General features: G+C 45.9%; 1 protein-coding gene across 1 annotated transcript; it reads right to left on the reverse strand.

The window, feature by feature from the left end:
* Positions 1-3,306: 3,306 nt before the first annotated feature.
* SHCBP1 (SHC binding and spindle associated 1) lies at positions 3,307-25,372 on the reverse strand. Its single transcript, XM_081924040.1, has 13 exons — positions 24,998-25,372; positions 22,783-22,968; positions 21,115-21,230; positions 19,995-20,206; positions 19,286-19,378; positions 16,035-16,268; positions 14,756-14,924; positions 13,885-14,005; positions 8,164-8,295; positions 5,946-6,064; positions 5,402-5,488; positions 4,317-4,467; positions 3,307-3,638 (listed from the first exon to the last, which is right to left on the reverse strand). The coding sequence occupies exons 1-13, from the start codon at positions 25,260-25,262 to the stop codon at positions 3,325-3,327; spliced, it is 2,199 nt and encodes a 732-aa protein (XP_081780166.1). The 5' UTR covers positions 25,263-25,372; the 3' UTR covers positions 3,307-3,324.
* Between the last annotated feature and the right edge of the window lie 1,160 nt (positions 25,373-26,532).

Here is a 26,532-nt window from a genome sequence, read left to right on the forward strand (position 1 = left end):
GTCCCGTTTAAAAGCTCCTTCCAAAGTTTCCCATTTCCCCTAGCATAGAAAAGACCACACTTTGGTAAGTTGAAAAATGTTTGCTTACAAATTTTCTAAAGGTCAGATTCATGTGCTTTTCTTTATATCAGTCAGAAAAGTTGCACAAGCAGTAAAACGTAGCTTAGTTACAAATGAATACAACTTCCTAAACTATTGGTATAAGAAAACATTGCTTTCAGACTCTATTCTTGCCAGAAAGAAAGAAAGAAAGAAAGAAAGAAAGAAAGAAAGAAAGAAAGAAAGAAAGAAAGAAAGAAAGAAAGAAAGAAAGAAAGAAAGAAAGAAAGAAAGAAGAGGGTGATTAAAGTCCTTTGGCTAAACTGGAACAACCACTTCACACCTCCTCACACTGGATTCTCAGGTAGACTGGGAAGGGAACAAAGACTTGATTACCTATTTCCTCCCAAGGTAAGGAGAAGGGACACAGCTAAGTCTGGCAGGACAGCTTACTCTATGGTAGTAACCCTTTCATGCACTAATTAGACTTAAGCATGTTGGCTGTATGAGGCTGGTTGTCCCACAAGGAGCACTCTCCCCTCCTGTGGTTTCCAGCAACTTGTATTCAGCAGCATTGCTGCCTCCAACTGTGGAGACAGAGCACAGTCCTCATGGCTAGTGGCCTTCTCCTCCATGAATTTGTCCAATCCTCTTTTAAAGCCATCCAAGTTGGTGCCCACCATTACCTCTTACAGGAGTGGAGTTCCATAGTTTGACTATGCATGAAGAAGCACATTCATTCAGCTTCACTGGATGTCCTCGATTTCTAGTGTTATGAGAGAGGGGGCAAACCCTCCCACTATTCACTTTCTCTGTCCCGTGCATAATTTTATACCCTTCTATTATGTCGCCTCTAATTCATCTTTTCCCTAAACGCTGCAACCTTTCCTAACAGGGGAGTCACTCTACCTGCTTGATCATTTTGATTTCCCTTTTCTGAACCGACACTGACCGTAAGTGTCTCGCCAGGTATCCAGACAGGAGGGGTTTTTTTCCCAGGTGGGGATTGAGCCTGGGACCTTATATAGGCTGGGGCAGGAGAACTGCTTAAGTGTTTGGATTTGATATCCCGCTTTATCACTACCCTCAGGAGTCTCAAAGCGGCTAACATTCTCCTTTCCCTTCCTCCCCCACAACAAACACTCTGTGAGGTGAGTGGGGCTGAGACTTCAAAGAAATGTGACTAGCCCAAGGTCACCCAGCAGCTGCATGTGGAAGAGCAGGGACGCGAACCCGGTTCACCAGATTATGAGTCCACCACTTTTAACCACTACACCACGCTGTAGCCAAGACCAGAAAAATAGGTTGAAGTGAGGGACAGATTCTACTCCTGCCAACATGCTTCTTTGAAATTTGTACAGCCCAGCACGCTCACCTGGTCTGTCCCTACGCCTGAATAAGTTTTTAGAGGTGCATAAAAAGTAAAATACATAAAATGGCACGAGTGGAGAAACTGTGGTGTAACATCTGCACTATACTAGACTGCATCTCCTTTGGAAAGCCTTCCACGATGAACACCATGGACCAGCAAGTTTGCTATTTTCAGTTTACAAGGCCTTTGCCAAAAACTTGTTTGAAGCAAGCTAGCAGCACATCAGAAGCAACAGCCTTTAAAAACTAAAGGCAGCACAAGGAAGGATGCTTTCTATAGAACTTAATTATTGATTGCCCTGATTTTAAAAGACCTGGGAGTTATACCTTGACCACACACAGTTCATGCCTTTCTGTCCTAAGCCAGGCTTCCTCAACCACAGCCCTCCAGATGTTTTGGGACTACAACTCCCATCATCCCTAGCTAACAGGACCAGTGGTCAGGGATGATGGGAGTTGTAGTCCCAAAAACATCTGGAGGGCCGAGTTTGCCTATGCCTGCAATAAGGGGATGGGGAGAAAGCAAATCTAACAGTAAAACAGGGGTTAGGGAACCTTTCTCAGTCCAAGGGATGTGCATTTGTGCATAAAAGGTTCTTTCTTCTCTACTGTGAAATGTACCTTTTATGGAGCTACCACTCAGTCATCCTTCCCTCCATTTCTGATGTTCAGGCATGAGTGCTGCTTTACATAGCCAAAACAGCATCACCCGCACAAGATCCCTGGGAACCACCTCCAAGCAGATAGGCAGGAATACGCTTTCCCAGTTTCCATTGCTACTGTCAGGGCCTGGATGAGTGACTCCCAAGTAGCCACATTTAGGAGCCAATTTCCCTTAGCCTTGAGCTAACCTGACAGAGAGTAGGGCACCCTGTTCTTTTTGCTGAATTGGGCATCCAGCTGATAATGCAGGCATGCTTTTCCTCTGTGAACATGACTTAATCTCTACGCATGTGTCAAGCTAAGGCAAGAGAATTTCTCTAAAGAAGCATTGTGTCATTATAGGCCTGTGGACTCGTCGTTTTGACCGCTGTTGTTTTGACGAAAGCAAAGCTGCCTCAGTGGTGTGTTTATTGAAGAAATCCAGCAGATGTACATTCCTGGCGCTGGTACAATGCCAGTTCCCCTCTCGGCCACTCGCAAGTTCAAAGATCTTCCATCTCGCCCACACCTTTCCAAACCCCTCACTCGGGGAAACGTTTTCTGAGTTAACTGAGACCGCCCTGAGAATCACCAGGTCTTTCTTCACCAAAGCACAAGACTACACGGTTTTTTAACACCCGTTAAATCTAAGCACTGCAGTTCTACACCCTAATATATTTTAAGAATGCTCACATGGATCAGCTGTGTAAGAGGTAATGTTTATTGAAAGGGACCGACAGAACTCTGTACAAAACAAAGAGGGGGGACAATTTCCTAAATATATTTTTTAAAAAAGGTTTTATTTAAAAACAGCTGAAAATAATAGACCACCACTACTACGTAGGAAGCAAAAAACACTTTTCAGCTGTGGTTAAGAGGTCAACAGTTTTACGGTACTGTGAACAGCCTCCTTCCTCCTGCAGCTGGAGCTTCAAATGTATTTTTTAATAAGGCGTCTTCTATCAGAAATAAATACAGTAAGTGATGTATGTATGTATGTATGTATGTATGTATGTATGTATAGCAAGTAGAAAGGGAGCATATCCATTCGAAAGGTTCCACGGGGAAGTTTTCTTTTACTCTGAAGTGCTGGGTTCAAAACTCACACCAAGGAGTAGAAATTTCAGTTGTGCAACAGACGTGCTGCATAGGAGAATAAATACACTGGAAACACACGCAAGCAGGGAATGGAGCCAAATAATAATAATTATTTTTAAGGATGGATGTCAACAGTTTCAGCTACTCGGCAGCAAGCCATTCTACTAAGGAAACCTAATAGAGAAATGTGCCAAAGCTCCCTTTGCCATTTCGCTTGAAGTGGTTGCCCACAATGGACACAAACATCTCCTGAGACATCAGGCTGTCGTCCGCTTCCGTGATGCCCAGGTTGCTCAGCCTCTTCTTACGCAGATGGCTCTTCTTGAGAGATGCGGCGGAAAGTTCGTTGGCGATTTCAGAATTGCCTTCCGTGTGCTCAGAAACGCCTGCCCTTCCGTGAGGCTCCCAACCACCACCGACCTGTTGATGTGCATCTTCGCACGCCAGGATGGAGCCGTCGCCAGTGGGATGAAGGTCCTTTGCTTGCTCTAAGCCAGAAACAATGACATTAAGTGGAAACCTCACGTACGACTGATTTTATTGACTACCACATCTTAAAAACAGTTTGAAACTTTGAATCCTAACAATAAGACAGGACCTGAAAATGTACACCTCAAGTGTCAAAAAACCAGGGATAAAAGATGCATCTTCAGCATCCTCCTGAAACTGTATAATGAAGGCGCTAAACACACCTCTGTGGGGAGTTCCACAGCTTAGGAGCTGCCACAGAGAAGGGTCCCTGCCCAGGCTGCCACCCCCCAAGGCTCTGTGGGTGAAGGAACAACCAAGAGAGCCCACCTCTGAATGCATCAACCTGGCCAAAGGCAAAGCAGTTCATCATGGGAAGGGCTACTAGCCATCATGGCTATGTCAGCCTCCATGGTTGAAGGTAGCAACGCTCCTGAATGCCAGTTGCTGGAAACCACAGGAGGCCAGAGCTTCTGTGCTCATGGCCAGCTTGCAGGCTTCCCATTAGGGTCTCTGGTTGGCCACTGTGAGAAGAGGATGCTGGACCACTGGCCACTGGCCTGATCCAGCATGGCTCCTCTTATCCTGGGGTTCAGAATAGGCATTATTATTATTAATTTATTGAATTTATATACAGCCCTATACCTGCAGGACTCAGGGCAATTCACAGGTATTGTTGCCTTTCATTAACAGCTTACCTGGGCCACTTAAGATTGTGCCTCCTGAGCTTTCTGGAGCACTCTCTTTGACAGTAGGCTTCACCAGGACCACTCCATACCCTTCGTTATTATGTATTACGTTGTTCACCATTGTTATCTTGGGAACGTCATAATTTTCATCCAAAAAGTCCTAAAAGCCAAGGGTGAGAGACATGCCCAGTCCAGAAGTTAAGATTGCTCATCTTCTCATTTCATATATTTATTACTAGGACGTTTATACAGTGGTACCTCGGAAGTCGAACGGAATCCAAAATGTTCAGAAACCAAAGCACGGCTTCCAATTGGCTGCAGGAAGCCGTGGAAGCCAAGTCGGACATTCGGGATCCAAGATACAACTGTACTCTGTTTTCCTCTACTGTGACAATTGTCAAAGCGGTTCCCATAATAATAATAATAAATGTAGGATAATATTTAATAAGATACTCAACTGTCAGCTCAAAGACAGACAACGAGATCAACACCAGAAACTAGAAAGGGAAAAATGGTCAGGGAATCATGTGAAGAAATAAATACATTTTTAACTTCCAGTGGCAGCAGCCCAACAGGGAGGTCACAGGGTAGGTGCCACTGCAGAGAAGGCCCTCTTCTAGAACACAGCCAAGTGCTGTGTAATCAGCAGATCCTCCCCATCAGATCACAATAGACAATAATGACTGCAATGGAGAGACCAAAAGCAGGTTCCAGCATAACACTAAGCCAGGGATGGTGACTTCTTTCCTCCTAGAGTGAGCCAGGAGGAGCAAAAAGAGTGCAATTTGGTCACACAGTCTAAGTCATAGTTTATGGCAGGGTTGAGGTGCCTCCCCCCCCCCCCCCGCAAGGCGTTCTTGGGCTGCATCTTCCCAACAGCCCCAGCCAGCATGGCCAATGGTGGGAACTCCAGATCAGCTGCATCTGAAGAATCACAGGTTTCCCACAGCTGATGTGCAGCTTACAGAGACATTCAAACCAATGAGAGATCATGAAACTATGCCCTTCTCTCTGCCCATACAGCTCTGCCAATCCGATGTTACCGGAAGCATAGGAAGCAGCCCTGCTAACCCCAATTCTGCTCAGACACTCACTTTTATTAGGATTCCTTCTTTGCAATGGTGTATGCCGTTCCCCGTCAACGTACACATGCTGCCTGGATAGATTTCTACACCAGCACCCTGCAATTAAGAGGCGGAGATGTTGCTAATCAATAGGCAATTCTAAGAGGCTATTGGAGAAATCAATAGGGCCTAGACTCCTGGATAATCGACAAATGAACTTTGCTCTGGTCAACAGTTCAAGTGCGCATGCGACGAGCGATGGCTGGTGAAGGTGGCGTTTGCATGGTCCGCATTCTGCTCTAACCAGAACAAAAAGTTGCTCAAAAGCACGGTCACACGTTGCAACCACCATACAATGCTAGATAAACTGATTTGAAAGGGCAAACCTATTTTATAGTAACTGTTTGTAATCTTCTTGCAATTTCTGTAATTTTCTAGTGTATCCGAGGAAGCGCCTTGCGTGTGCTTTTGAAAGAGGAGCGGATTATTAGCCGGCGTCGAACGTATCTGCCGAAGCTGCTTTTGTTTCCTTTTCAATGCATCTGTCAATCGCAAGAAGAGCATCAATTCCTACCTTAGCACCGTACAAGTCGGAATTTTTCATTAAAAGCTCAGCCGATGTTCGCACCGCCACCCCTGTGGTCTCGCACTGCAACACGCAGTTCTCCAAGGTGGTCTTCCCTTGATGGACACCTGGGTGGGAGGGAGAGAGAAGAACGCTCTGAGCTGCTGCACCTGTAGCCCAGATTTAGAAGTGGTTCCTGGTGAACCCCAACAAACAAAAGCAAGGGATTCTAGGGTGTTCAAGTTATGCAAGCCTGGGGAAGCTCAGTGGTAGAGAATGTGCTTTGCATGCAGAAGGTCCCAGGTTCCAGCACATCCAGGTAGGTCTGGGAATGTCCCCTGTGTTGAACACTAGAGCTCTGCCATTCTGTATCAAGGATCCTGAGCTAGAGAGACCAGCGGCCTGATTCAGTAGAAGGCAACAGAAGACCCAAGTGTCTGCAGGGGAAGGGGGAACCAGGGGTTGGAGGGACAGAGAGGAGTATCTTGCAAAAGCATCACAAACAGAAACTCTTCACACTATAACCTTTGGTTGCTGGTCCACTGCAAAATTGTCACTCATTAGTACTAGAGTGATGGATTCGTCTTTAGGGGGGGACATTTCAGTGGCTTATTTTCAGGACATATTGCCATGCTGGAAGTTGCACCGGGTCTACAATTATTAGCTGCTGGAAACTTTTCCTGCTGAATCGTTTTCTCAAGTGGTTTGTTGTTGTTGTTTTTTGGATTGCATTTTGTGTTTGAGTTGTCGCTACCCACTTTGGAGAAGTGTCCTATTGAGAGGCAGGTGAAAATCTTCTAAACAAATGAACAATTCCGTATGTGGGGTGAGAAGGTCCTTTGGAAGCAGGGGCAACGCTGGAACTGAACAGGAAGCCTTTGCAGGCCAGATTTAGCCTCTGGACCTCCTATTTTTCTCCTCCCCACCCGCCATTAAGTATTTATTGCGACAGCCAGAATTTTTACAAAAAGTTACTCTTCGTAAGAACATTTTAGGGACATACAGTTAGTAACTTCTCTCCAGCAGTGGCCCAAGAACCCTCTCTTTTCGTGGTGCGTGAATATATTTTCACATGTAGAAGGTGCTGAAATAGTCTTGCTAGCCCATGTAACATTTGTTATTCAAATCTACCTCTCGATGACGAAGTGTTAATTATCACCTGCTCCAGAAGACAGAAGGGCAGAGCCAACAAGATTGTTGTCAAATTCAGATAGGGGTGGAGGGGTGCCAGATTCCCATTAGGGAACAAAAAATTAAAAATTAAACTTTTGATATCAAACGATGGGGGCGGGCGGGTAAAGTATCCAAGGTATGACACGCCTCTCTGGAACAGACCATTGATCACCAGCTGCCAAGGTGCCCCCCCCCAATGTTTTGGATGTCCACTCCCATCAGCCGCAGCCAGCACAACATCCGCCAGCATGGGTGATGGGAGTCACAGCCCAACATATCTGGAGGATGAACCACAATGGTGACAGCAGAACAAGGTTATTAATAAAAGCAAAGATGAAAGGTAAGAAAATGAAACTTGAATTAGAACAAATAGGTGATGCTTTGATGCAACTGATACAGGGGGGATGATGTTAGGAATATGATGCTTCTAAGAATTAAACTGGGTCTCTGCCATTAAAGGCTAGGAACATAAAAAGAGCCTGCTGGATCAGGCCAATGGCTCATCGAGTCCAGCATCCTGTTCTCACAGTGGCCAGCCAGATTCCCCAATGGGAAGCCCGTGAACAGCACTGCAGTGCGACTTGCTCTCTGCCATCCTGCGGTTAACAGGAACTGGTATTCGGAAGCACACCTCTGCGGAATTATATATCTGGGCTTCCCCACCCCAAATTCAGATAAGGAGGAAGGGAAAGAGCAAGAAAAAAACAACAGATGAAGAATGGGGGTGGTGCCTGTACAATTTGCAAGCCAAATCATGAGCCTTGCATGCTGGCCTGCTGGGTTAAGGCAACCCTCTCCTCTTTGGCAGCGCCACCAAGGCAGAAAAATCTTGGGGTATTTCAATCCCACCATACACGAGTAGTAACAGAAGTCATCCAGGCATGGATAAAGTTGCGGCAATCGTCCTAGACAGTCTGTTTCACCTGTTATTAGGGTTGGCACAGAAGAAGAGGGACGGGGCCCTGTAAGGACAGGGCCCAATCCACCACTTAGTTCCTCAGTCCAGGCTAGAGGGTGGCACGCCAAAGCCAGGTGGCAAGCTTAAAGTACTTACTCAAGATGCCCTCCACAGCATCGTGCTGGACCAGCTTCACACTGGAGATTTTCACGTCCGCGGCAGTGCACTCCACAAAAGCGTCCCCCTTCCCTCGTTTCTCTATCACGATGTCGTCTGGCAAACCGTAGCCTGCGGAGAAAGTTTCAGGAGGCAGAAGGAAAAAATAATTTTGGCAGGTTGCAACAAACTCAGGGACCAGGCAGAGGGCCTTCTCAGTAGTGGCACCCTCCCCTCAGACGTCAAAGAGATAAAGAATTACGCAACTTTTAGAAGACACCTTAAGGCAGCCCTGTATCAGAAGGTTTTTAACGCTTGATGTTTTTATTATGTTTTTAGATATGCTGTGAGCTGCCCACATTGGCTGGGGAAACCAGCCAGATGGGCAGAGTACAAATAATAACAGTATCATTATTATTATTATCATTATTATTATGACCACCCTGTGGCAGCCACACCACCAGCCAATGTGCTGTAGTGGTTAGAGCATCAGACTAGGTCCTGGGAGGCTGGGGTTCAAATCCTGCTCTTGGCCACAAAGCTCAGAGAGTGGCCTCGGTCCAGTAACTAAGTCTCAGCACTAACCTACCTCACTGGGTTTGTTTTGGGATAACACAGCAAAGAAGAAGAATCACATCTACCACCTTGAGCTCGAAAAGGTGGGATATACTTGTAACAATAAACCAGCTTCCTTTCTGCATTTGAGGAGGGACGTTCTGCTCAGTTCTACGGCATTTAGTTAAATGACATACACAACAAATGCCCCCCCCCCTCCTTTTTAAGGCTGCAACGCTGAGTTAACTAAGCTCTCCGCAGTCGCTCGCTCTGAAGCACTTAAGAGAAATTTACGAGCATGTAAAAAAAAATTTATGGCTCGTCACTAGCAAGAACAAACAACAAGGCAAGCGATAATAACGATGCCATTAGAGAGCCATGAGATCTTTCTGGAATTAAAAAGAAAGAAAGTGCAGGAACTCTTGTTCACAAGGCACCTCCAGCAAGAAGGAATCTTCTAAAAAGTAGCTCTTTAGCTGTGGTTCTGGGTTGTACTAAATGACCCTTGGAATCCTTTCCAACTCTACAGTTCTCCAACTCGATGAAGAAAGCACTAGGAACCATAGCAAGGCTTAATTCAGACACGGGATTTATTGCGGCATTTTCCCAGTTTGGATGCTGGCACTTCTGTGCTCATTTGTAACATTCCTTTCACACTGCAGGAACTGTTGCATCATGGAACTGTGGGGTTGCTGTTGTTTTTTACTGATATACTGGCAGGTCACCCTAAACACTGGCCATGACACTATTCCTCCACCCTTTCCACACATGCACACTTCTGTTCCCCCACAATTCACCCACGGAAATGGCCAGGAAGAACCATTTGCTGATTTACCACCCCAATTTTTGTCACTTGGCTCCTGCTCTTTTCTGGGTTAATGGAGTTGCAATGGGATTTCTCTCTCTCTCTCTTGTAGCAATCTACACAGAAGTGCTAAACCTCCACTTGTTCAAATGTAGTGGGGAAGCCATGGCTCCCCCACTATGTGAACGAACCTTCCAACGAGTCTTGGCCTCACCTCTCCTTTCACAGCAAGGAGGAAATTGGGAACACCCACTTTTAACTAAATCACTGTTTCCTTTGAAGTCCAAACTTGGGAAACTGTGGTTTGCTTCAAACTCTAGTCAGTACAAAGCAGCGACGTTAGCTGCAGAAATAGAGCATGAGACTCTTAAAACTCAGTGCCATGGGTTCAAGACCCACTTTGGGGACAAGATTTCTGCATTGGCAGGGGGCTGGACTGGATGACCCTAGTGGTCCCTTCCAACTCTACAATTCTAAGTGGCTTCAGTTCCCAGTTTCTTCCCAAGGCTCATTCACATGGCAGAAATCCACGGTTTCCCTTTAAGTGTGAACCGGTACCGTACATCAACATACAGATACTTTCATTTGACCACAATTTTTGGTGCGATTAAGAAGAGCATGCGTTGGTGGGCTCACTTTAAATGTCTTGGATCAATTTATCAGTAAAGCTACCGCTGCCTTTCCAAAAAGAAGTCTATGCTACCATTAGTGTAGAGGCCTGGGGTCACTGGGAGTGTGTGTTAAAGACTAGTTACTATTTCTATAGCAGGGCTCCCTGCCCTACATTGTCCTAGAGAGCCACCCAATCAGCTTGGAAAGAGAGCTTTTTAGCCACTGAAAACAAGTTCTCTCACCCTCTGGGCTAACCGGAGCCAATCAGAGTGAGGGAGGCGGAGTCAGCCATCGAGGATTGGCTCCTAGGGTCAGCTCTGGAGAAGTCGCAAGGGGAGAAAACAGAGTAGTTGTTCCCAAACACTCCAAAGCTAAGCACTTGGGAAAATTGGAAACACAAGTTGCTTCCGTTTCAAGGGAAGGGGAGTGTGCAGGTTCTGTACTGTATGGTGGGACTTCAAAAGAAGATATTAGAGCACTTCAGATGATTTGCCCACGTACCAGCACAGGAAATTGCAGGTCTGGGTGAAAGACAACACATGGAGATCTGTACCAACTGTTGCAATGCATTCCCCATTATTATCTTGTATAATTATAAGATTATAGAATTCTAGGACGTATAATTATATAATTCTAGGAAGTATAATATTCTAGGAAGCAGTGAGAGATTTTACTTTCTTGGGCTCCATGATCACTGCAGGTGGTGACAGCAGCCACAAAATTAAAAGACACCTGCTCCTTGGGAGAAAGGCGATGGCAAACCTAGACAGCATCTTAAAAAGCAGAGACATCACCTTACCAACAAAGGTCTGCATAGTTAAAGCCATGGTTTTCCCAGTTGTGATGTATGGAAGTGAGAGCTGGACCATAAAGTAAGCTGATCGCCGAAGACTTAATGCTTTTGAATTCTGGTGCTGGAGGAAACTCTTGAGAGTCCCATGGACTGCAAGAAGATCAAATGCATCCATTCTTAAGGAAATTAGCCCTGAGTGCTCACTGGAAGGACAGATTGTGAAGCTGAGGCGCCAATACTTTGGCCACCTCATGAGAAGAGAAGACTCCCTGGAAAATACCCTGATGTTGGGAAAGATGGAGGGCACAAGGAGAAGGGGACGACAGAGGATGAGATGGTTGGACAGTGTTCTCGAAGCTACAAACATGAGTCTGACCAAACTGCGGGAGGCAGTGGAAGACAGGAGTGCCTGGCGTGCTCTGGTCCATGGGGTCATGAAGAGTAGGACACGACTAAACGACTAAAAAACAAGGAAGTATAATCTTGGAAGGGGTGTAGCCATGACTATCAGGAAAGGATCCTGCCCTTCTGGATTTGCCACTGTACTGCTGCATGTTATGCACCAACAGTAACACTCAATGGCTCAAATTGGTCCATACAAACAAACACACACACACACACACACACACAGAGAGAGAGAGAGAGAGAGAGAGAGAGAGAGAGAGAGAGACTCCTCCCTTATCATTAACACCCATCCAACATCATTAACAGACCACGTTGCTAAAATGCCACCCAGTGCTTTTATTTTTCACAGCTTCCAAAAATGGAAAAAGCAGATCTATCAAACGACAAGCAATAAGACTTCCTGGCACTTGTTCAATCAGAAGCGTCGACTCGATGAATAAACTAGATGTCGGCTTTTGTTCCTTAAAAGCTCGTGGCGATGTCTGGTCTAGTACGCTTTAATTTGCTTGCTCACATTCGCCTGACCTCTCTTGATAGGATGCGATTTGTCATAAATACCACCCCGAGTTCCCGAGCCATCTTATTCTCACTCCTACTGATAAAGAAATTTATTGAAAGCCTCTGTCCTGCAGGGGTACCACACACTGGCATGCATATCTATATAAATCAAACATTCGAGAAAGACTGGGAGAAAAAGAAAATCATTGTCATAAAAATAAAGACGCAAAAGTTGTTGGGTTTTTTGTTTTGTTTTTTAAAAGAGGCCAGCAAGAGTGGAGGGGGGGGTGGAAAGAGTCTGAACAGCAGGAAATTAAACCTTCGGCTCTTTTTCCACTAAAGACTTTTGACAAGAGAAAGATAGCGACTGCAACATAAGCCCCATAGCAACGTACAGCCTATTATGCTAACAACCGCACAGCAGACCCCAGGTTCTTTTGGCAAACTTAAGGGAGGTGGAGTTGTCCGCAGTGAAGAAAGTCCAGGGAGAGAGTTACAGGGTGGAAACAAACAGGGGTTTGTGTCTGTTTCTCCAAAACAAGGCAGAAGCCTTTCCAGCACTGCCTGAATGAACCCTTATATATCCAAGCTTGGTCAGGGAGATCACCTGCAGGAGCATGAGTTGGCGAGGCTCGTTTGACAACAAGGAACCAAGCCTTTAGTGCCATCGGTCCAGTCCTGTGGAACTCTCTGCCACTAGAACTTCTGTGCCAACTTTTAAACGCCTACTGAAAACTTTTTTATATTCCGTCAGGCCTATGCAGGCAATTAAGGATACATCCCTCCATCATGGTTATTTGATGTTTGTTTTAATTTTATGTTTTTAACACTGTAAACTGTTTTGGTTATTTTAATGACACAGCAGTATACAAATGTTTTTACAAATAAATAAGAATTTCATTTTGGACCCATATTCCTGGATGAGGGTGGCTAGCTATAGAGATAAGCTTCAGAAAGTCCAGCCAGTGCCAGTGAAATATCAGAACATGAAGGAATAGCAACAGACCTAAGAGGATTGACTGGTCGCCATAGCTCTTATATATACACGTTTCTATAGAACAGGGGTTTCTTCCTATATTTTATCTATTAAACTTCTATACAGAACAAGGGGACAGGCCCACTGACTTAACCGGAAAGGGGTGCTGCTCCCTCATACATGCCCCTTCCTCCATGATGTGCAGAACATGTTAGACAGCTACTGCACATAAAGACCTACACATATGTAAGCCCCATTGTACGGTCTCCTCTCCCACCCCTTTGAGGGCAAATATCTGGCTCACATAAGAAGATCCTGCAGGACAATGGCCCATCTAGTCCAGAATCCTGATCTTACGGTGGCCAACCTGGTGCCTGTGGGAAATCCAGAAGGAGGATTCCAGCACAAGATCCCCCTCCCCTCCTGTGGTTTCCAGCCACTGGTGTTCAGAAGCCAACTGTGAAGGTGGAACCGTGCCATCATGGCGCGTAGCCATCAATCGCCCTCTCCTCCTCCATGAATTTGACTAATTGTCTTTTAAAGCCATCTAAGTCGGTGGCACCTCAAAGTGCAAGTAGATAAATAGGTACCACTCCTGCGGGAAAGTAAACAGCGTTTCCGTGCGCTGCTCTAGTTCACCAGAAGCAGCTTAGTCATGCTGGCCACATGACCCGGAAGCTGTACGCCGGCTCCCTCAGCCAGTAAAGCGAGATGAGTGCCGCAAACCCACAGTCGGCCACGATTGGGCCCAATGGTCAGGGATCCCTTTACCTTTAAGTCGGTGGCCATAACTGCCTCCTATGAGACCGAGTTCCACAGTTAAACTATTTACTTCATAAATAAGTCCTTGCTTTCCTTTATCTGTCCTGAACCTTCGTTGGATGTCCGCGAGTTTTAGTTTCAGGAAAAAACAAGAAATAATACTTCTCCCTACCCAATTTCTCCTGGGATTGAAGTCCCATATAGCTGCCCATATAGGCTGAGGCTGATGGGAGTTAGAGTCCAGGTTCCCCCACTCCTGGTTTCATAGAGAAGAAGGAAAACCCACCAAGACTTTTAACAAACACAAGCTCTAACCTTCCAGTTCAATGCTGTCGGCGACGCACAAGGTGCCCTCCACAATGTAGTGACCAGGGCAAACCACAATCCTGTCCCCTGCATAGCAGGCGTTCATAGCAGACAGCGGGTCGCTGTGGAACTGAGGAAAAGGAAAGAGATACCATCAAAAGCAATGTTCAGATGCTGGGAGAGGACTCAAACCTTCTCTCCATTCCAGGTCTTCACAGTTTTAGAGGACACGTGCCCAGGACATTGTGGCGGTGGTGGGGAAGCTTTGGCCACTCAGATGATGTGGAACTCCAACACCCACAAGCCCCGGGCACTGTGGCCAATGGGAAGGGCAAAGGACGATGGCAACAGCTGGAAGGCCACATCAAGGTTCTCTCCACCCATCCATTACCTGGGAAAAATCACATGAAAATGGAAGACACCTAACCAAATCAACACCATGCCCCAGCCTTCACCAACCTGGTGGCCTTGAGATGTTGTTGATGGATTACAGCTCCCATCAGCCATGCTGGCTGGGAATGATGGGAGTTGTAGTCTAGGAACATTGGCAGCTACCTAAAGACTCTGTCTCTTTCCAGAAATTTTAATTCTGCAATAATGTTAATTCAAGGATAGACAGCCTACAGCCTGCAGTCACCACTTCCAACTGCAACTTCCCTGTATGTCAAGAAAGCGCTGCTTCCCTACAGCAAAGTTTTCAGCCTGGATAGCTCAGCTGGTTAGAGCACGGTGCAGATAACGCCACGGCTGCAGGTTCAATCCCCATATGGGTTTGCATATTCCTGCACTGAATGATCCTCAGCGTCCCTTCCAACTCTACAATTCTATGATCCAGGCAAACAACAAGAACAACATACCAAACAACCCTGGACTACCATACCTGTATTTCCATTTCTTCATTACAAGACTCTGGAGAAAATTTGTCCCTGAGCAGACACTGCAGCAGGCTTGACATCATGGTGGCAGACACAATATGGGTGATGGTGGCGCCCGAGGGGCGCACTCCCTTCGCCTGGAGGCGAGCGTGCTTCTGGTAGCCAAACACATACCTGCAAGAAAAAGAGAATGTTCCTTAAGCACGTTCAGTTCCTAGATGGACGTTACAGGCAAATGAATAATTGTACAGAACGTATTTTCTCTTGTAAAAATAGAGGACACACACCCCACACAAAAATCAGGGTCAGGACTATAGTATGTGGGGGAAGGTAGAGTTCAGGGTTAACCCATGGGTAGCCTATGTGAGGCACTACAATTCCCATCAGTCAACAATGGCACCATGAGAACATAAGAACCTGCAGGATCAGGCCAAAGGAGGTCCTTTTAGTCCAGCATCCTGTTCTCATACAGTGGTACCTCGGGTTACATACGCTTCAGGTTACATACGCTTCAGGTTTCAGACTCCGCTAGCCCAGAAATAGTGCTTCAGGTTAAGAACTTTGCTTCAGGATGAGAACAGAAATCATGCTCTGGCGGCGCAACGGCAGCAGGAGGCCCCATTAGCTAAAGTGGTGCTTCAGGTTAAGAACAGTTTCAGGTTAAGTACGGACCTCCGGAACGAATTAAGTACTTAACCCGAGGTACCACTGTAGTTGCCAACGAGATGCCTGTGGGAAAACCAGCAAGCAGGATTTGAGCACAAGGGCACTGTCTCCACTTGTGGCTTCCAGCAACTGGGATTCAGAAACATGACGGCCTCTGATTATGGAGGTGAAGCATAGCCATCACAGCAAGCGGCCACTGCAAGCCTTATTCTCCATGAATTTGTCTAATCCTTTTTTGACCTGGGGGGGGGGGGACTCCCAAGCAGTTACTTGTTCTTGGAGGAATGTGGCCATTATACCAGTATCCCACCAGAATGGAAGACAGTGTGGGAAAGAAAGCCCCCTCCCCATGGTCCTGATAGCTTACCCCACCCATTTTTAAAAGGGGGGAACAAATTAAACATGCAATCACATGTTTAAAATATTGTTTGTCTTGTCCCCAAGACTGGGCAAAGCCACCCAGATTAGTCCATGGTTGGACTGAATCCAGAAAGAAAAGATCTTCCAAGATGCCAACTGCAACCTTGGTCACTAACCCCTACTGCATTGTTGTTATTTTTTTAAAAAATAACAGTAAAAAATATATATATCTTTTCAATTAAAATGAAAATGCATTACCTCAAAAGAGGGTTTTCAATCAGCTTTAACTTTTGTTTCAGGTGCTCTATCCTGTTGTAGAGTTTCATCCCTTCCACCACAGAGACATTCTCTGCTTCCGTGTCAGAATCGCTACTTGCGAGGCTGTTCCTGAGGACTAGAAACCTGCGGTAGAGCTCTTCACACTGGGAGAGAAGGCTGTGGTAGTCCGCCACCAGCGCGGAAGGGACACGATTTTCAGCAATGTCATAGTACCTGGAATTCAAAATTAGGACATCATTGATTGGGGGAAGAGGCACAAGAATCAAACATTGCATGAAGGAAGCCAGAATAAAGAAATTCCAGGTGGAACAGCTAGGGTAGTCTGCTGGGGGGGGGACTACAACCCAGAGTCTAGTTGCACCTTAGAATAATAAAAATCTAGGGTTGGAAGGGACACCCAAGGCTCATCTAGTCCAACCCTCTGCAATGCAGAAATCACAGCTAATGAATCCCTGACAGGTGGCTGCCAGGGAACTGCTATCTGCTCAGAGGCAAGAAATAGAAGGGCAGCTGTGTTACAGGGAGCCTCCGAAAATCTTGCGAAGCAGTTCCTCTTCCGGGGAGGAGGAAAGCCCCACCTCTAGTGGAGAAGAGTTGCAAGGACCAGAGGGTGCTAGTAAGAGCCTTAACGCCGCTCCTGAGCAGGCCGGAGAGGAGGGAAGCTCGCCTTTGCCATCGCCCATCCTGCGCAGTAGTCTGAGGAGCAGGGAGGCGTGGAAACGGTTGGGAGTAACAAAACTTTTATGTTGGGGGAGGTCCAAAAAAAAGACCACTCCCGGATTCTGCTAGCGATTGAGCCAGACATGAACTTATGACGCTCTTCACTGTAAATAGTTTGCACCAAAATAAAGCCTGTAAAAGACAGGTTGGAGTCCTGCCTGGTTACTCTCGAGCAACCGCAACAGCCATCTGACAGTGGCCATCCAACCCCTGTTTAAAAATCTCCAGGGATGGATTGCTCACCGCCTGCCAAGGGAGGCTGCTCCATGGCCAAACAGCTCTTACAGTCAGAAAGTTCTTCCTCATGCTCAGTCAGGCTCTCCTTTCTTGTCATTTGAATTCACTGGTTCGGATTCTGCCCTCCAGAGCAGAGGAAAACAAGCTTCCTCCATCTTCCACATGACAGCCCTTCAGATACCTGAAGAGGGCTATCATATCACCACTCATGCTTCTCCAGGCTAAATATACCCAGCTCCCTCAGCCGTTCTTCTTAAGGCTGGGTTCGTAATATGATACAACAAAACAACACCACCGCAAACTGGCTTATAGATATAAAACCAAATTTACTAGAATAGTAGCTAGAATAGAGTTAGACTTGTAACCATTCAAGCAACAAACATGCTAAGGTGCCATGTGCAAAACAAAGACTGGAGATACAGTTGTATATTTATTTACTCCATGTTTACAGTATCTCCGGGCTTTGTCTTGCACATGGCACCTTAGCATGTTTGTTGTTTGAATGGTTACAAGTCTAACTCTATTCTAGCTATTATTCTAGTAAATATGGTTTTACAGTGGTACCTCGGGTTACATACGCTTCAGGTTACATACGCTTCAGGTTACAGACTCCGCTAACCCAGAAATAGTGCTTCAGGATAAGAACTTTGCTTCAGGATGAGAACAGAAATCGTGCTCTGGCGGCACAGCGGCAGCGGGAGGCCCCATTAACTAAAGTGGTGCTTCAGGTTAAGAACAGTTTCAGGTTAAGAACAGGCCTCCAGAACGAATTAAGTACTTAACCCGAGGTACCACTGTATACTTATAAGCCAGTTTGTGGTGGTGTTGCTTTGTTGTATTATTATTACTGTAACCACATTTGATACTTTGGGTTCGTAATATGACCTGCGATACTTTGGAGCCAGTGTGATGCAGTGGTTAGAGTTGCTGGACTAGGACTTGGGAGACCAGGGTTCAGAACTCCTCCTCTGCTACAAACATCACTGGGTGACCTTGGGCCGGTCACCAACCCTCACAGCCTAACATACCTCACAGGGTTGTTGTGAGGGTGAAATGGAGAGGTCTATGCCACTTTGAGATCCGGGGGGGGGGGGGAGGTGCACCAGAAATGAAACAGTAAAATCTTTCCGAGCAAAAGAGAGTTGTGAAGCAAGAAGCATGTGGGGAAGTCGGTAATTTTTAAGATGGACTTAGCAAAAAAAAAAAAAAAGAGGGGGTAGAAAGGGGATACAACCCTGTTTTAAATCTATCATACAGCCCTAGGCCACTGAAGGGAAACTCAGAACGCCCAATTTTATTTTAATTTGGACATAACTTCTCAAAGTGCCTCTTCTTGCCTATAAAATCCTACTGTTGGTGTTATAGCACCACCTTGAGGTAAAGTGACCCCGTGCATGGGATATATTTTAGAAAACACCCCTAGAACTATCCCCAAGATTCCTTTTCATTCCACAGCAATGTTTTCAGAACTAAAGTGGAGGGGTCAGGGAGTTGTGTGTTTACGTTTTGAGGCAGCCAAAGCCACAGAACGGCTCAGAAGCTTAGACAGTCCATGATGCAATTTGAGACAGCTTGCTAACTGTGCTATCTGACTCAGAAACATGGGAGTCTGACCCAAATCACCCCAATTTGCCTTGTCATTCGGGGTACACACAAAACCAATGTGCAGCCCTAGTATACAGCCATCATGACTAGTATATAGTCATTGACAGCATTTTCCTCCACCAATCTGTCTGGTGTCTATTTGAAGTCATCTCTAAGTGTTGCGGCAGTGAATTACATAGTCCAACTAAGCACTGGCCAAAGTATTTCTTCTTACTTGTCCTGTAAGCTTCTCCTATTCGCCTTCATTGGGTGGTCCCAGGCCCCAGTATTGTGCTGGCGTTTCTTCAGAGCTCGCTCTCCAGTTAACCTCTCAACTCAATTCCCCATCTCTTCAAGCCTCGCCTCATTCTCCACATACACTTCCTAGGTGTTCCTCCTCTGCACCCTTTTCTTGCCTCTTAACCCCACATGCTTCTTGGGACCTTTCCAGTTCTCCATCCTTGCCAACAAGGTTTCACACTCAGTCAAGCTGACAACTTCCCCTTCCCTCACAGGAGCTGCACTGCAAGCAGGTTTGTTGCCCAAGTAACTGAACATTCCCAGCCAACACACCAATGCTGCGCCAAAATTATGTGGGAAGATTCACTGCCACCAGCACATTTGCAATACAACGTAACTGCTTTGGAGTTGGGAGCAGAAGCTCAGAAATGTTTTAAAGAGGGACTTACAGCCTGAGCCGAGGTTCAACACATCTGCCAAAATAATCGAAGTCGTCATCGTCCTCTTCATCCCAGCTCCGCCAGAGGTGCTTGTAGAAAAACCTTCAAAATCAAAAAAGGAGGAAATGTTAAGGATGTCAAGGAAGAGCTTGCTGGATCAAGACAGTGGCCCATCTAGCCCCGTATCCTGTTCTCACAGTGGCCGGCCAGATGCCTAGGGGAAAGCAGGACAAAAATACTTCTGTGGTTTCCAGCAACTGGCATTCGGAAGCATTGTTGCCTCTGACCATGGAGGCAGGTCATAGCCATCTTGGCTAGCAGCCTTTGGAAGAACTTTCTTCCATAAATCTGCCCAATCCTCTTTTAAAGCCATCCAATGCCACATCTTCCTGTGGCATTGAGTTCCACAGTTTAATAATAATAATCATCATCATCTATTATTTATACCCCAACTATCTGGCTTGGCTCCCCCAGCCACTCTGGGCAGCTTCCAACAAAATATTAAAATACATTAATGCATGAAAAGGTGCTTTCTTTTGCCTGTCCTGAATCTTCCAACATTCAGCTTCATTAGATGTCCATGAGTTCTAGCGTTATGAGAGAGAAAACTCTCTCTCTCTCTCTCTCTCTCTCTCTTTCATAAATGTCTATCATGTTGGGTCTAGGGCCAAGCCATGGGCGAGCAGGTCCCCAGCATAGGCAGGCCATGTTATCTTACCTGACGTGCTCGACAGCCAGTGCGGTGTGGTCAAATTCCCCCGACTCGTCAAAGACAACCCACAACTCCCGCAACGGCAGCTTCTGCGCCTTCACTTCTAAAAGCTCCTGTATACACTCCTGAGTGAAGGCATCGCCCTCGCGAGTCTCACACAGGAAAGGGTCACAGAGGTGCACCACCGCCTTCAGAGCAGAGTAATCCACATCAACAACCTGTTGTGTTAAAAAGAGAGGCAAGAAGAGGCACCTTCATGGTCTGCGCAGCGCCATCTGGGGGCAGGAGGATGGCTTCAAGGACCCTCCAAAAAACTCAATGTAATAAGAATAGTATTAATAATACTATTCATTAATAACAAGCAGCTTGTTTTCTGCTGCTCCGGAGGAGGGTAGGACTCGAATCACTGGATTAAAGTTACGAGAATTCCGACTAAACATTCGGAAGGAATTTTGGACGCTGAGATCTGCTTTTGGTAGCGGAACGGAAGCCCTTGGAAAGTGGACTCTTTTGTTGGAGGTTTCCAAACAGAGACTGGGTGGCCACCTTTCCGGGATACTTTAGCTGCAACACATGCGCTGCAATGGGGTGGACTTGAGGACCCTTGGGAACCAGAGCAATTCCACAATTCTATGATTCTAACAACGCCTCGTCCTTCACTGTAACATCCCAGGGTGGATTACAACAATTAAAACACCCTGTTAAAAACAATAGCTCCCAACAGGGCTGATACTGCCATCTGGGGGTGGAGGGAATACCTAGTGGGGTGCTAAGAGGCAAGGGAGATGCAGGGCAATGCTGGAGGTGTGTTTAACTCTTGTTATATAATTGTTGAGTAACAAATGTAATTTTCTATATGGAAAAAATATTATTTAAAAAGAGACTGTGAAAAGCTGGTACTGCTGGATCAAAATCATCAACGGTGCTGAATTAAATGAAACAGTTTTCACTGGATTTTGAGTAAATGTGCAAATAATAATGTTTTGAATTTTTATTTTGTTATTATATTGCAAATTGGGTCATGCAACGAAAGCAATCCCCCTAGCACAAGGCGAGCATCTAAACACCCAGCTCTTGTCAATGATCCACGTGGAACCAAGCCTCTGGGCTGCCCGGCTACACTTACTTCAACCAGGATCTCAAACACGCTGGTGCGCCACACCGCCTGCCACCCGGACGGCTCAAGGACCTTCTCCAAATACGATGCTGTGAATTCTTGGACTTCTGAGGCTTTGCAGTCAGCTGGAAATCAAATAGGGGGGGAGGGGAGATTACACACATCCACGCATCAGAAAGTACACAGGCAATGCCCTGAACGCGTTTGTGAGCAGAGCAGACAGAAAACAAATGAAAAGGAGTCACCCAGAAACTGCAATTAATCCAGAATGCGGCAGCTAGACTGGTGACTGGGAGTGGCCGCCGGGACCACATAACACCGGTCCTGAGAGATCTGCATTGGCTCCCAGTACGTTTCCGAGCACAATTCAAAGTGTTGGTGCTGACCTTTAAAGCCCTAAACGGCCTCAGTCCAGTATACCTGAAGGAGCGTCTCCACCCCCATCGTTCAGCCCGGACACTGAGATCCAGCGTCGAGGGCCTTCTGGCAGTTCCCTCATTGCAAGGAGTGAGGTTACAGGGAACCAGAGAGAGGGCCTTCTCGGTAGTGGCGCCCACCCTGTAGAATGCCCTCCCTTAGGCTGTGAAGGAAATAAGCAGCTATCCTATCTTTAAAAGACATCTGAAGGCAGCCCTGTTTAGGGAAATTTTTAATATTTAATGCTGTATTGTTTTTAACACTTGATTGGGAGCTGCCCAGAGTGGCTGCGGAAACTCAGCCAGATGGGCGGGGTATAAATGATGATGATGATAATGATTTTAGGTGAGCACTTTCAATGCACAAAGAGATACAATGAGAACTGCTCAATTGTTACTGGGCAACATTAAGGAAGCCAACAGGCCAGGGTTAGGGAACCCAAGGCATTGCAAGTGCTGCAGGACTCCAGCTCCCATCTTCCCTGACCACTGGCCATGCTAGCTTGGGCTGAGCAGGGTTGGAGACAATGAAATATGGAGAAGCCGCAAGTCCCCAACCCCCTTTCGCTAGCTGCAAGAATTTGAGCAGCACAGACCTTGCAGAAACTAGGAGGGGCTCACAATCTGCTGCAAACCCACACAAATACCTCCTAGGAGAGAAGGCTTGCAACAATGGGCTATGGTTTCCATTTGGGCAGAGAGAAGATAAGAGGTTGGAATCTACTGGTGAATCACTGGGTGATTTGCAGCTCAGAAATGGTGCCTGAATCCCAGCCAGATTTTAAAGGGGGGAAACGCTCAGGTGGTAGAATCCCTGGCCTGTAGTTAACTCAGACGCAGGTTTGAACTTGCAGTTTAATGGTGATATTAACCTGTGCTGAAATGGCAATAAACAGAATTCAACCCCCGCACAACCCTCATTTTAAAACAGACTCACTGTTGTTGTTCTGCCTGGCTTTATTGACTCTATGTGTCCCTGGCCTCTAGAGTGAGATGGGCGCACAACCCCAGAGTCTGTCAAGACTGGCCCGGACGGGCAGGGGTACCTTTACCTTTACCTTTAGGTGTAATGTTTTAGCTGCTGCCATTTTAACTCATCAGTTTTCATGCCTATACTTATTCATTTATTCTGTAAGCCACCTTGTGAAGGTTTGCACCTGAAACAGGCAAGGTGTAAATAAATTGACAAATACAGAAACCGTAAATAAATCTGGAACCCCGATATCAAGAGCACAGCCTCGGAAACCAAGAGGCTACTCACCCAACATGTAGTCCTGATAGGTCTTAAACCGCTCATAGAACAGGAGGTTGTTTGTCTGGAAAGTGTCTGGGAAGAGGGCATTCCTCTCTGGCACAAGCCTTTGCAAAGAGGTCCCTGGCTTGCCATGACTCCCATAATCGCTGCAGCTGCTGCATTCACTATCGCTTTCTCCGCCTTCACCCTCGTCTTAGACCAGAGAGAGAGAGAAATCATACGTCCAATTGATTTATTCTTGAACACATCAGATGAAGCCTTTTTTAAAAAAACATGCAACTTAAATATTTTGCAGTTCTACACAGAACATATATGTAGAAAACTTGTGATGCATTAAACACTGGTCGCTTTTAGCACACCCATAATGCCTTTCTACTAAAGTGCAAGGCCTAATTCCTAGGTAGGGACCCAGCTGTGCTCCAGATGTTGCTGGGTTGCTGATTTTAAGGCCTTGGTGGCTTCATATGGGAAGAAGTATTCCTTCAGGTTCAGAGGTCCCAGTGTAAGGACATATGAAGAGCTCTGGCTGGATCAGGGCAGTGGCCCATCTAGTCCAGCATCCTGCTCTCACAGTGGCCACAATGGGAAGTATGTAGACAGTGGTACCTTGGGTTAAGAACTTACCATATTTTTTGCTCTATAAGACTCAATTTTTCCCTCCTAAAAAGTAGGGGAAAATGTGTGTGCGTCTTATGGAGCGAATGCAGGCTGTGCAGCTATCCCAGAAGCCAAAACAACAAGGATTGCTGCTTTCACTGCGCAGCGATCCCTCTTGCTGTTCTGGCTTCTGAGATTCAGAATATTTTTTTTTCTTGTTTTCCTCTTCCAAAAACTAGGTGTGTCTTGTGGTCTGGTGCGTCTTATAGAGCGAAAAATACAGTAATTCGTTCTGGAGGTCTGTTCTTAACCTGAAACTGTTCTTAACCTGAAGCACCACTTTAGCTAATGGGGCCTCCTGCTGCCGCCATGCCACCGCTGCACAATTTCTGTTCTCATCCTGAAGCAAAGTTCTTAACCCAAGGTAATATTTCTGGGTTAGTGGACTGTAACCTGAAGCGTATGTAACCTGAAGCATATGTAACCCGAGGTACCACTGTGTGTGTGTGTGTGTGTGTGTGTATACACATAATTTTATAAACTTCTATCATGTCAGCTCTTACTCACCTGCTCTCTAAACTAAAAAATCCCCAACGCTGCAACCTTCAGTCATAGAGGAGTCACTTCATCTCTTTGATCATTTTGCTTACCCTTTTCTTAACTTTTTCCAGCTCTACATTTAGACTGTTCTGAGGTGAGCCAATCAGAACTGTACGCACTATTCCAAACACATTCACACAGTAGGTTTTGCTGACAGCATTATGTTTAGGAAAAGAGGCTCTTTGTTCGGAGGGGTCACTGCTTCAGCCTCTCAGGTTAACCTACCTAACAAGGTGGTTGTTACAAAAAAACAACAACAACAGGATTTGCACCAAGCCACGTTCTTTGGAAGGAACAATGGCATGGAAAATGTAAAAAATGGTAACCAACGTCAGCTCCAACTACAGATAAAATGGTTTGGTCTTTTTAAATGGAAAACAGGATCAACTGAAGAAGGGTTGGATTAATTAAAAAAAATGAAATGTGGAGTTAATTAAAGGCATCATTTGTTTTGGTTATACGTTGTGGGAAACAATGAACACTGTAAAGAGGGGGAAATTAGAACTAGATACAGTGGTACCTCTGGTTACGTACTTAATTTGTTCTGGAGGTCTGTTCTTAACCTGAAACTGTTCTTAACCTGAAGCACCACTTTAGCTAATGGGGCCTCCTGCTGCCGCTGCGCTGCCACTGCACGATTTCTGTTCTCATCCTGAAGCAAAGTTCTTAACCCAAGGTAATATTTCTGGGTTAGTGGAGTCTGTAACCTGAAGCGCATGTAACCTGAAGCGTATGTAACCCAAGCTACTACTGTATTGTAGTAGAACAAATATATTAACAAGATACTTAATCCTACTCATAGAATAGATTGTGTTTCAATCAAATGTAATCTGAATCCTGGAAAACTGTTCATAGAGGGAGTGGCATAAACTTATAGTTACGCTGTGATCCATATTGTACTTTTGTAATACAGCTTAGTGACCCCCAATGTGAGTAATCAGTTATAGGATTTAAAACAAGTACGCAATAATGAGATTTGTGAAAGGAGGCAGAAGGTAAACAAACAAACAAACCACTTGTTTACCTAGTTTAAGGTTTTCTGGTTCTTCCTGCGGCTCAGAAATGCGGGCATTTGGCGCGGGCTCCAGGGACTCCTCTCCCCGTCCATCACGCCCTTCTTCCGTTTCTCCTGCTTCCGTCTCCAGGATCACAGCGCCCTTCACCGTCTCGCCTGGTCCGTTCTCATTCGCTTCCTCCCCTCTCGCTGGGGCATCCGAGGCCTCTGTCTCCATCGCTGCCTCTTCCAGCGGCAGCGGCGGCGTCAACGATTCGGGCGCCGGATCAGCCATCGTCCCCCTCCTCCTTCAACCCGGCCCGGGTCCCCGCAACTTCAACCCTCAACGACAGCCAAGCGGCCAAACAAGCCTTTCCTTGTAAATTTCAAACCTTCCCGGGCAATGAGCTCACCGTCTTCCTCTACGTAACGGGGCGGGAGAGCTCGGATTGGTCGAAAGGGGAGACTCGGAACGTCTGACTCGGGAGCCAATCGGTGCGCTGGCAGCGGGGGAGTTGTGGAACGTTGATACTTCAGGGCGGTGTCCCAGCGTTCGAAGTGGGCGGGGGAAAAGGAAGTAATGGAAGGTTGAGAAGGAAAGTACAGAGAGTCGGCTCTGAAATCTGTCTTAAGCAGGGTCGGATTTAAGTTTGATGAGGCCCGAAACTACTGAATGTAATGGGGCCCTTTATATGTCCAGCTGTCCTTTGTCAACAACAAATTGTCGCTGTTTTTTGTGTTGCATATATGCTATATGGTAATTTATGGATCTAATAGGTATCTAAAGCTATTTGCATATGTATTTTATCAAAGTAATTGTTGAACCGAAATACAATTAAGAAGAAGTATATTAATAGTGAAATAATTATTAAGCTCTAACTTAAAATGATGTAGGTTTTATTTTATTTGTTTTTTATCTTATATTTTGGAAATGTACATCCAGGGATTTTTTCCTTTAAATTTTTTGGGGCCCTAAGCTATAGCTTGTTTAGCTTATTCGTAAATCCAGCACTGCTCTTAAGACATAGGAATCTTGAGTAAAGATATCCCTAAAGACAAAATCAATATATTTTTATACGCAACAACAGCAGCAAGAATACTGATAGCCAGCCACTGGAAAGGAAATAATATCCCAACAAAAACAGAATGGTTAAGTAAACTATGTAAGTACCTGGAATTAGCTAAATTGATGGACTTAATAAGGCAAAAATCCAAAACTATGGTACAGAAACAGTGGGATTGTTTAAATGAATATTTACATAAACAGGGCTCAGCCACGAATATTTGGTTGTGTTTAGATTAACCTTATGAGGACTATAAAGAATACAAAGATTTAATGGATTGGGGAAGAATTTACCTTTGAAGGTGACCTGCTGCAATTAATCCAGAATGCGGCAGCTATGCGGCAGGTGACTGGGAGTGGCCGCCAGGACCACATAACACCGGTTCTGAGAGATCTGCATTGGCTCCCAGTACGTTTCCGAGCACAATTCAAAGTGTTGGTGCTGACCTTTAAAGCCCTAAATGGTCTGTATACCTGAAGGAGCGTCTCCACCACCATTGTT

This window comes from Podarcis melisellensis (assembly GCF_964234715.1).
Source record: "Podarcis melisellensis genome assembly, chromosome: 8".
NCBI lineage: Eukaryota > Metazoa > Chordata > Lepidosauria > Squamata > Lacertidae > Podarcis > Podarcis melisellensis.

What these genes read in the sequence shown, in the direction of transcription:
- SHCBP1 (XM_081924040.1), bottom strand. Translation starts at nt 25,262, where the DNA reads ATGGCTGATCCGGCGCCCGAATCGTTGACGCCGCCGCTGCCGCTGGAA. An exon ending in CTGGCTGTCGAGCACGTCAG is followed by an intron (nt 19,379 to 19,994) that starts GTAAGATAACAT and finishes TTGATTTTGAAG; the next exon opens with GTTTTTCTACAAGCACCTCT. An exon ending in ATGAAGAAATGGAAATACAG is followed by an intron (nt 14,006 to 14,755) that starts GTATGGTAGTCC and finishes CCTTTTCCTCAG; the next exon opens with TTCCACAGCGACCCGCTGTC.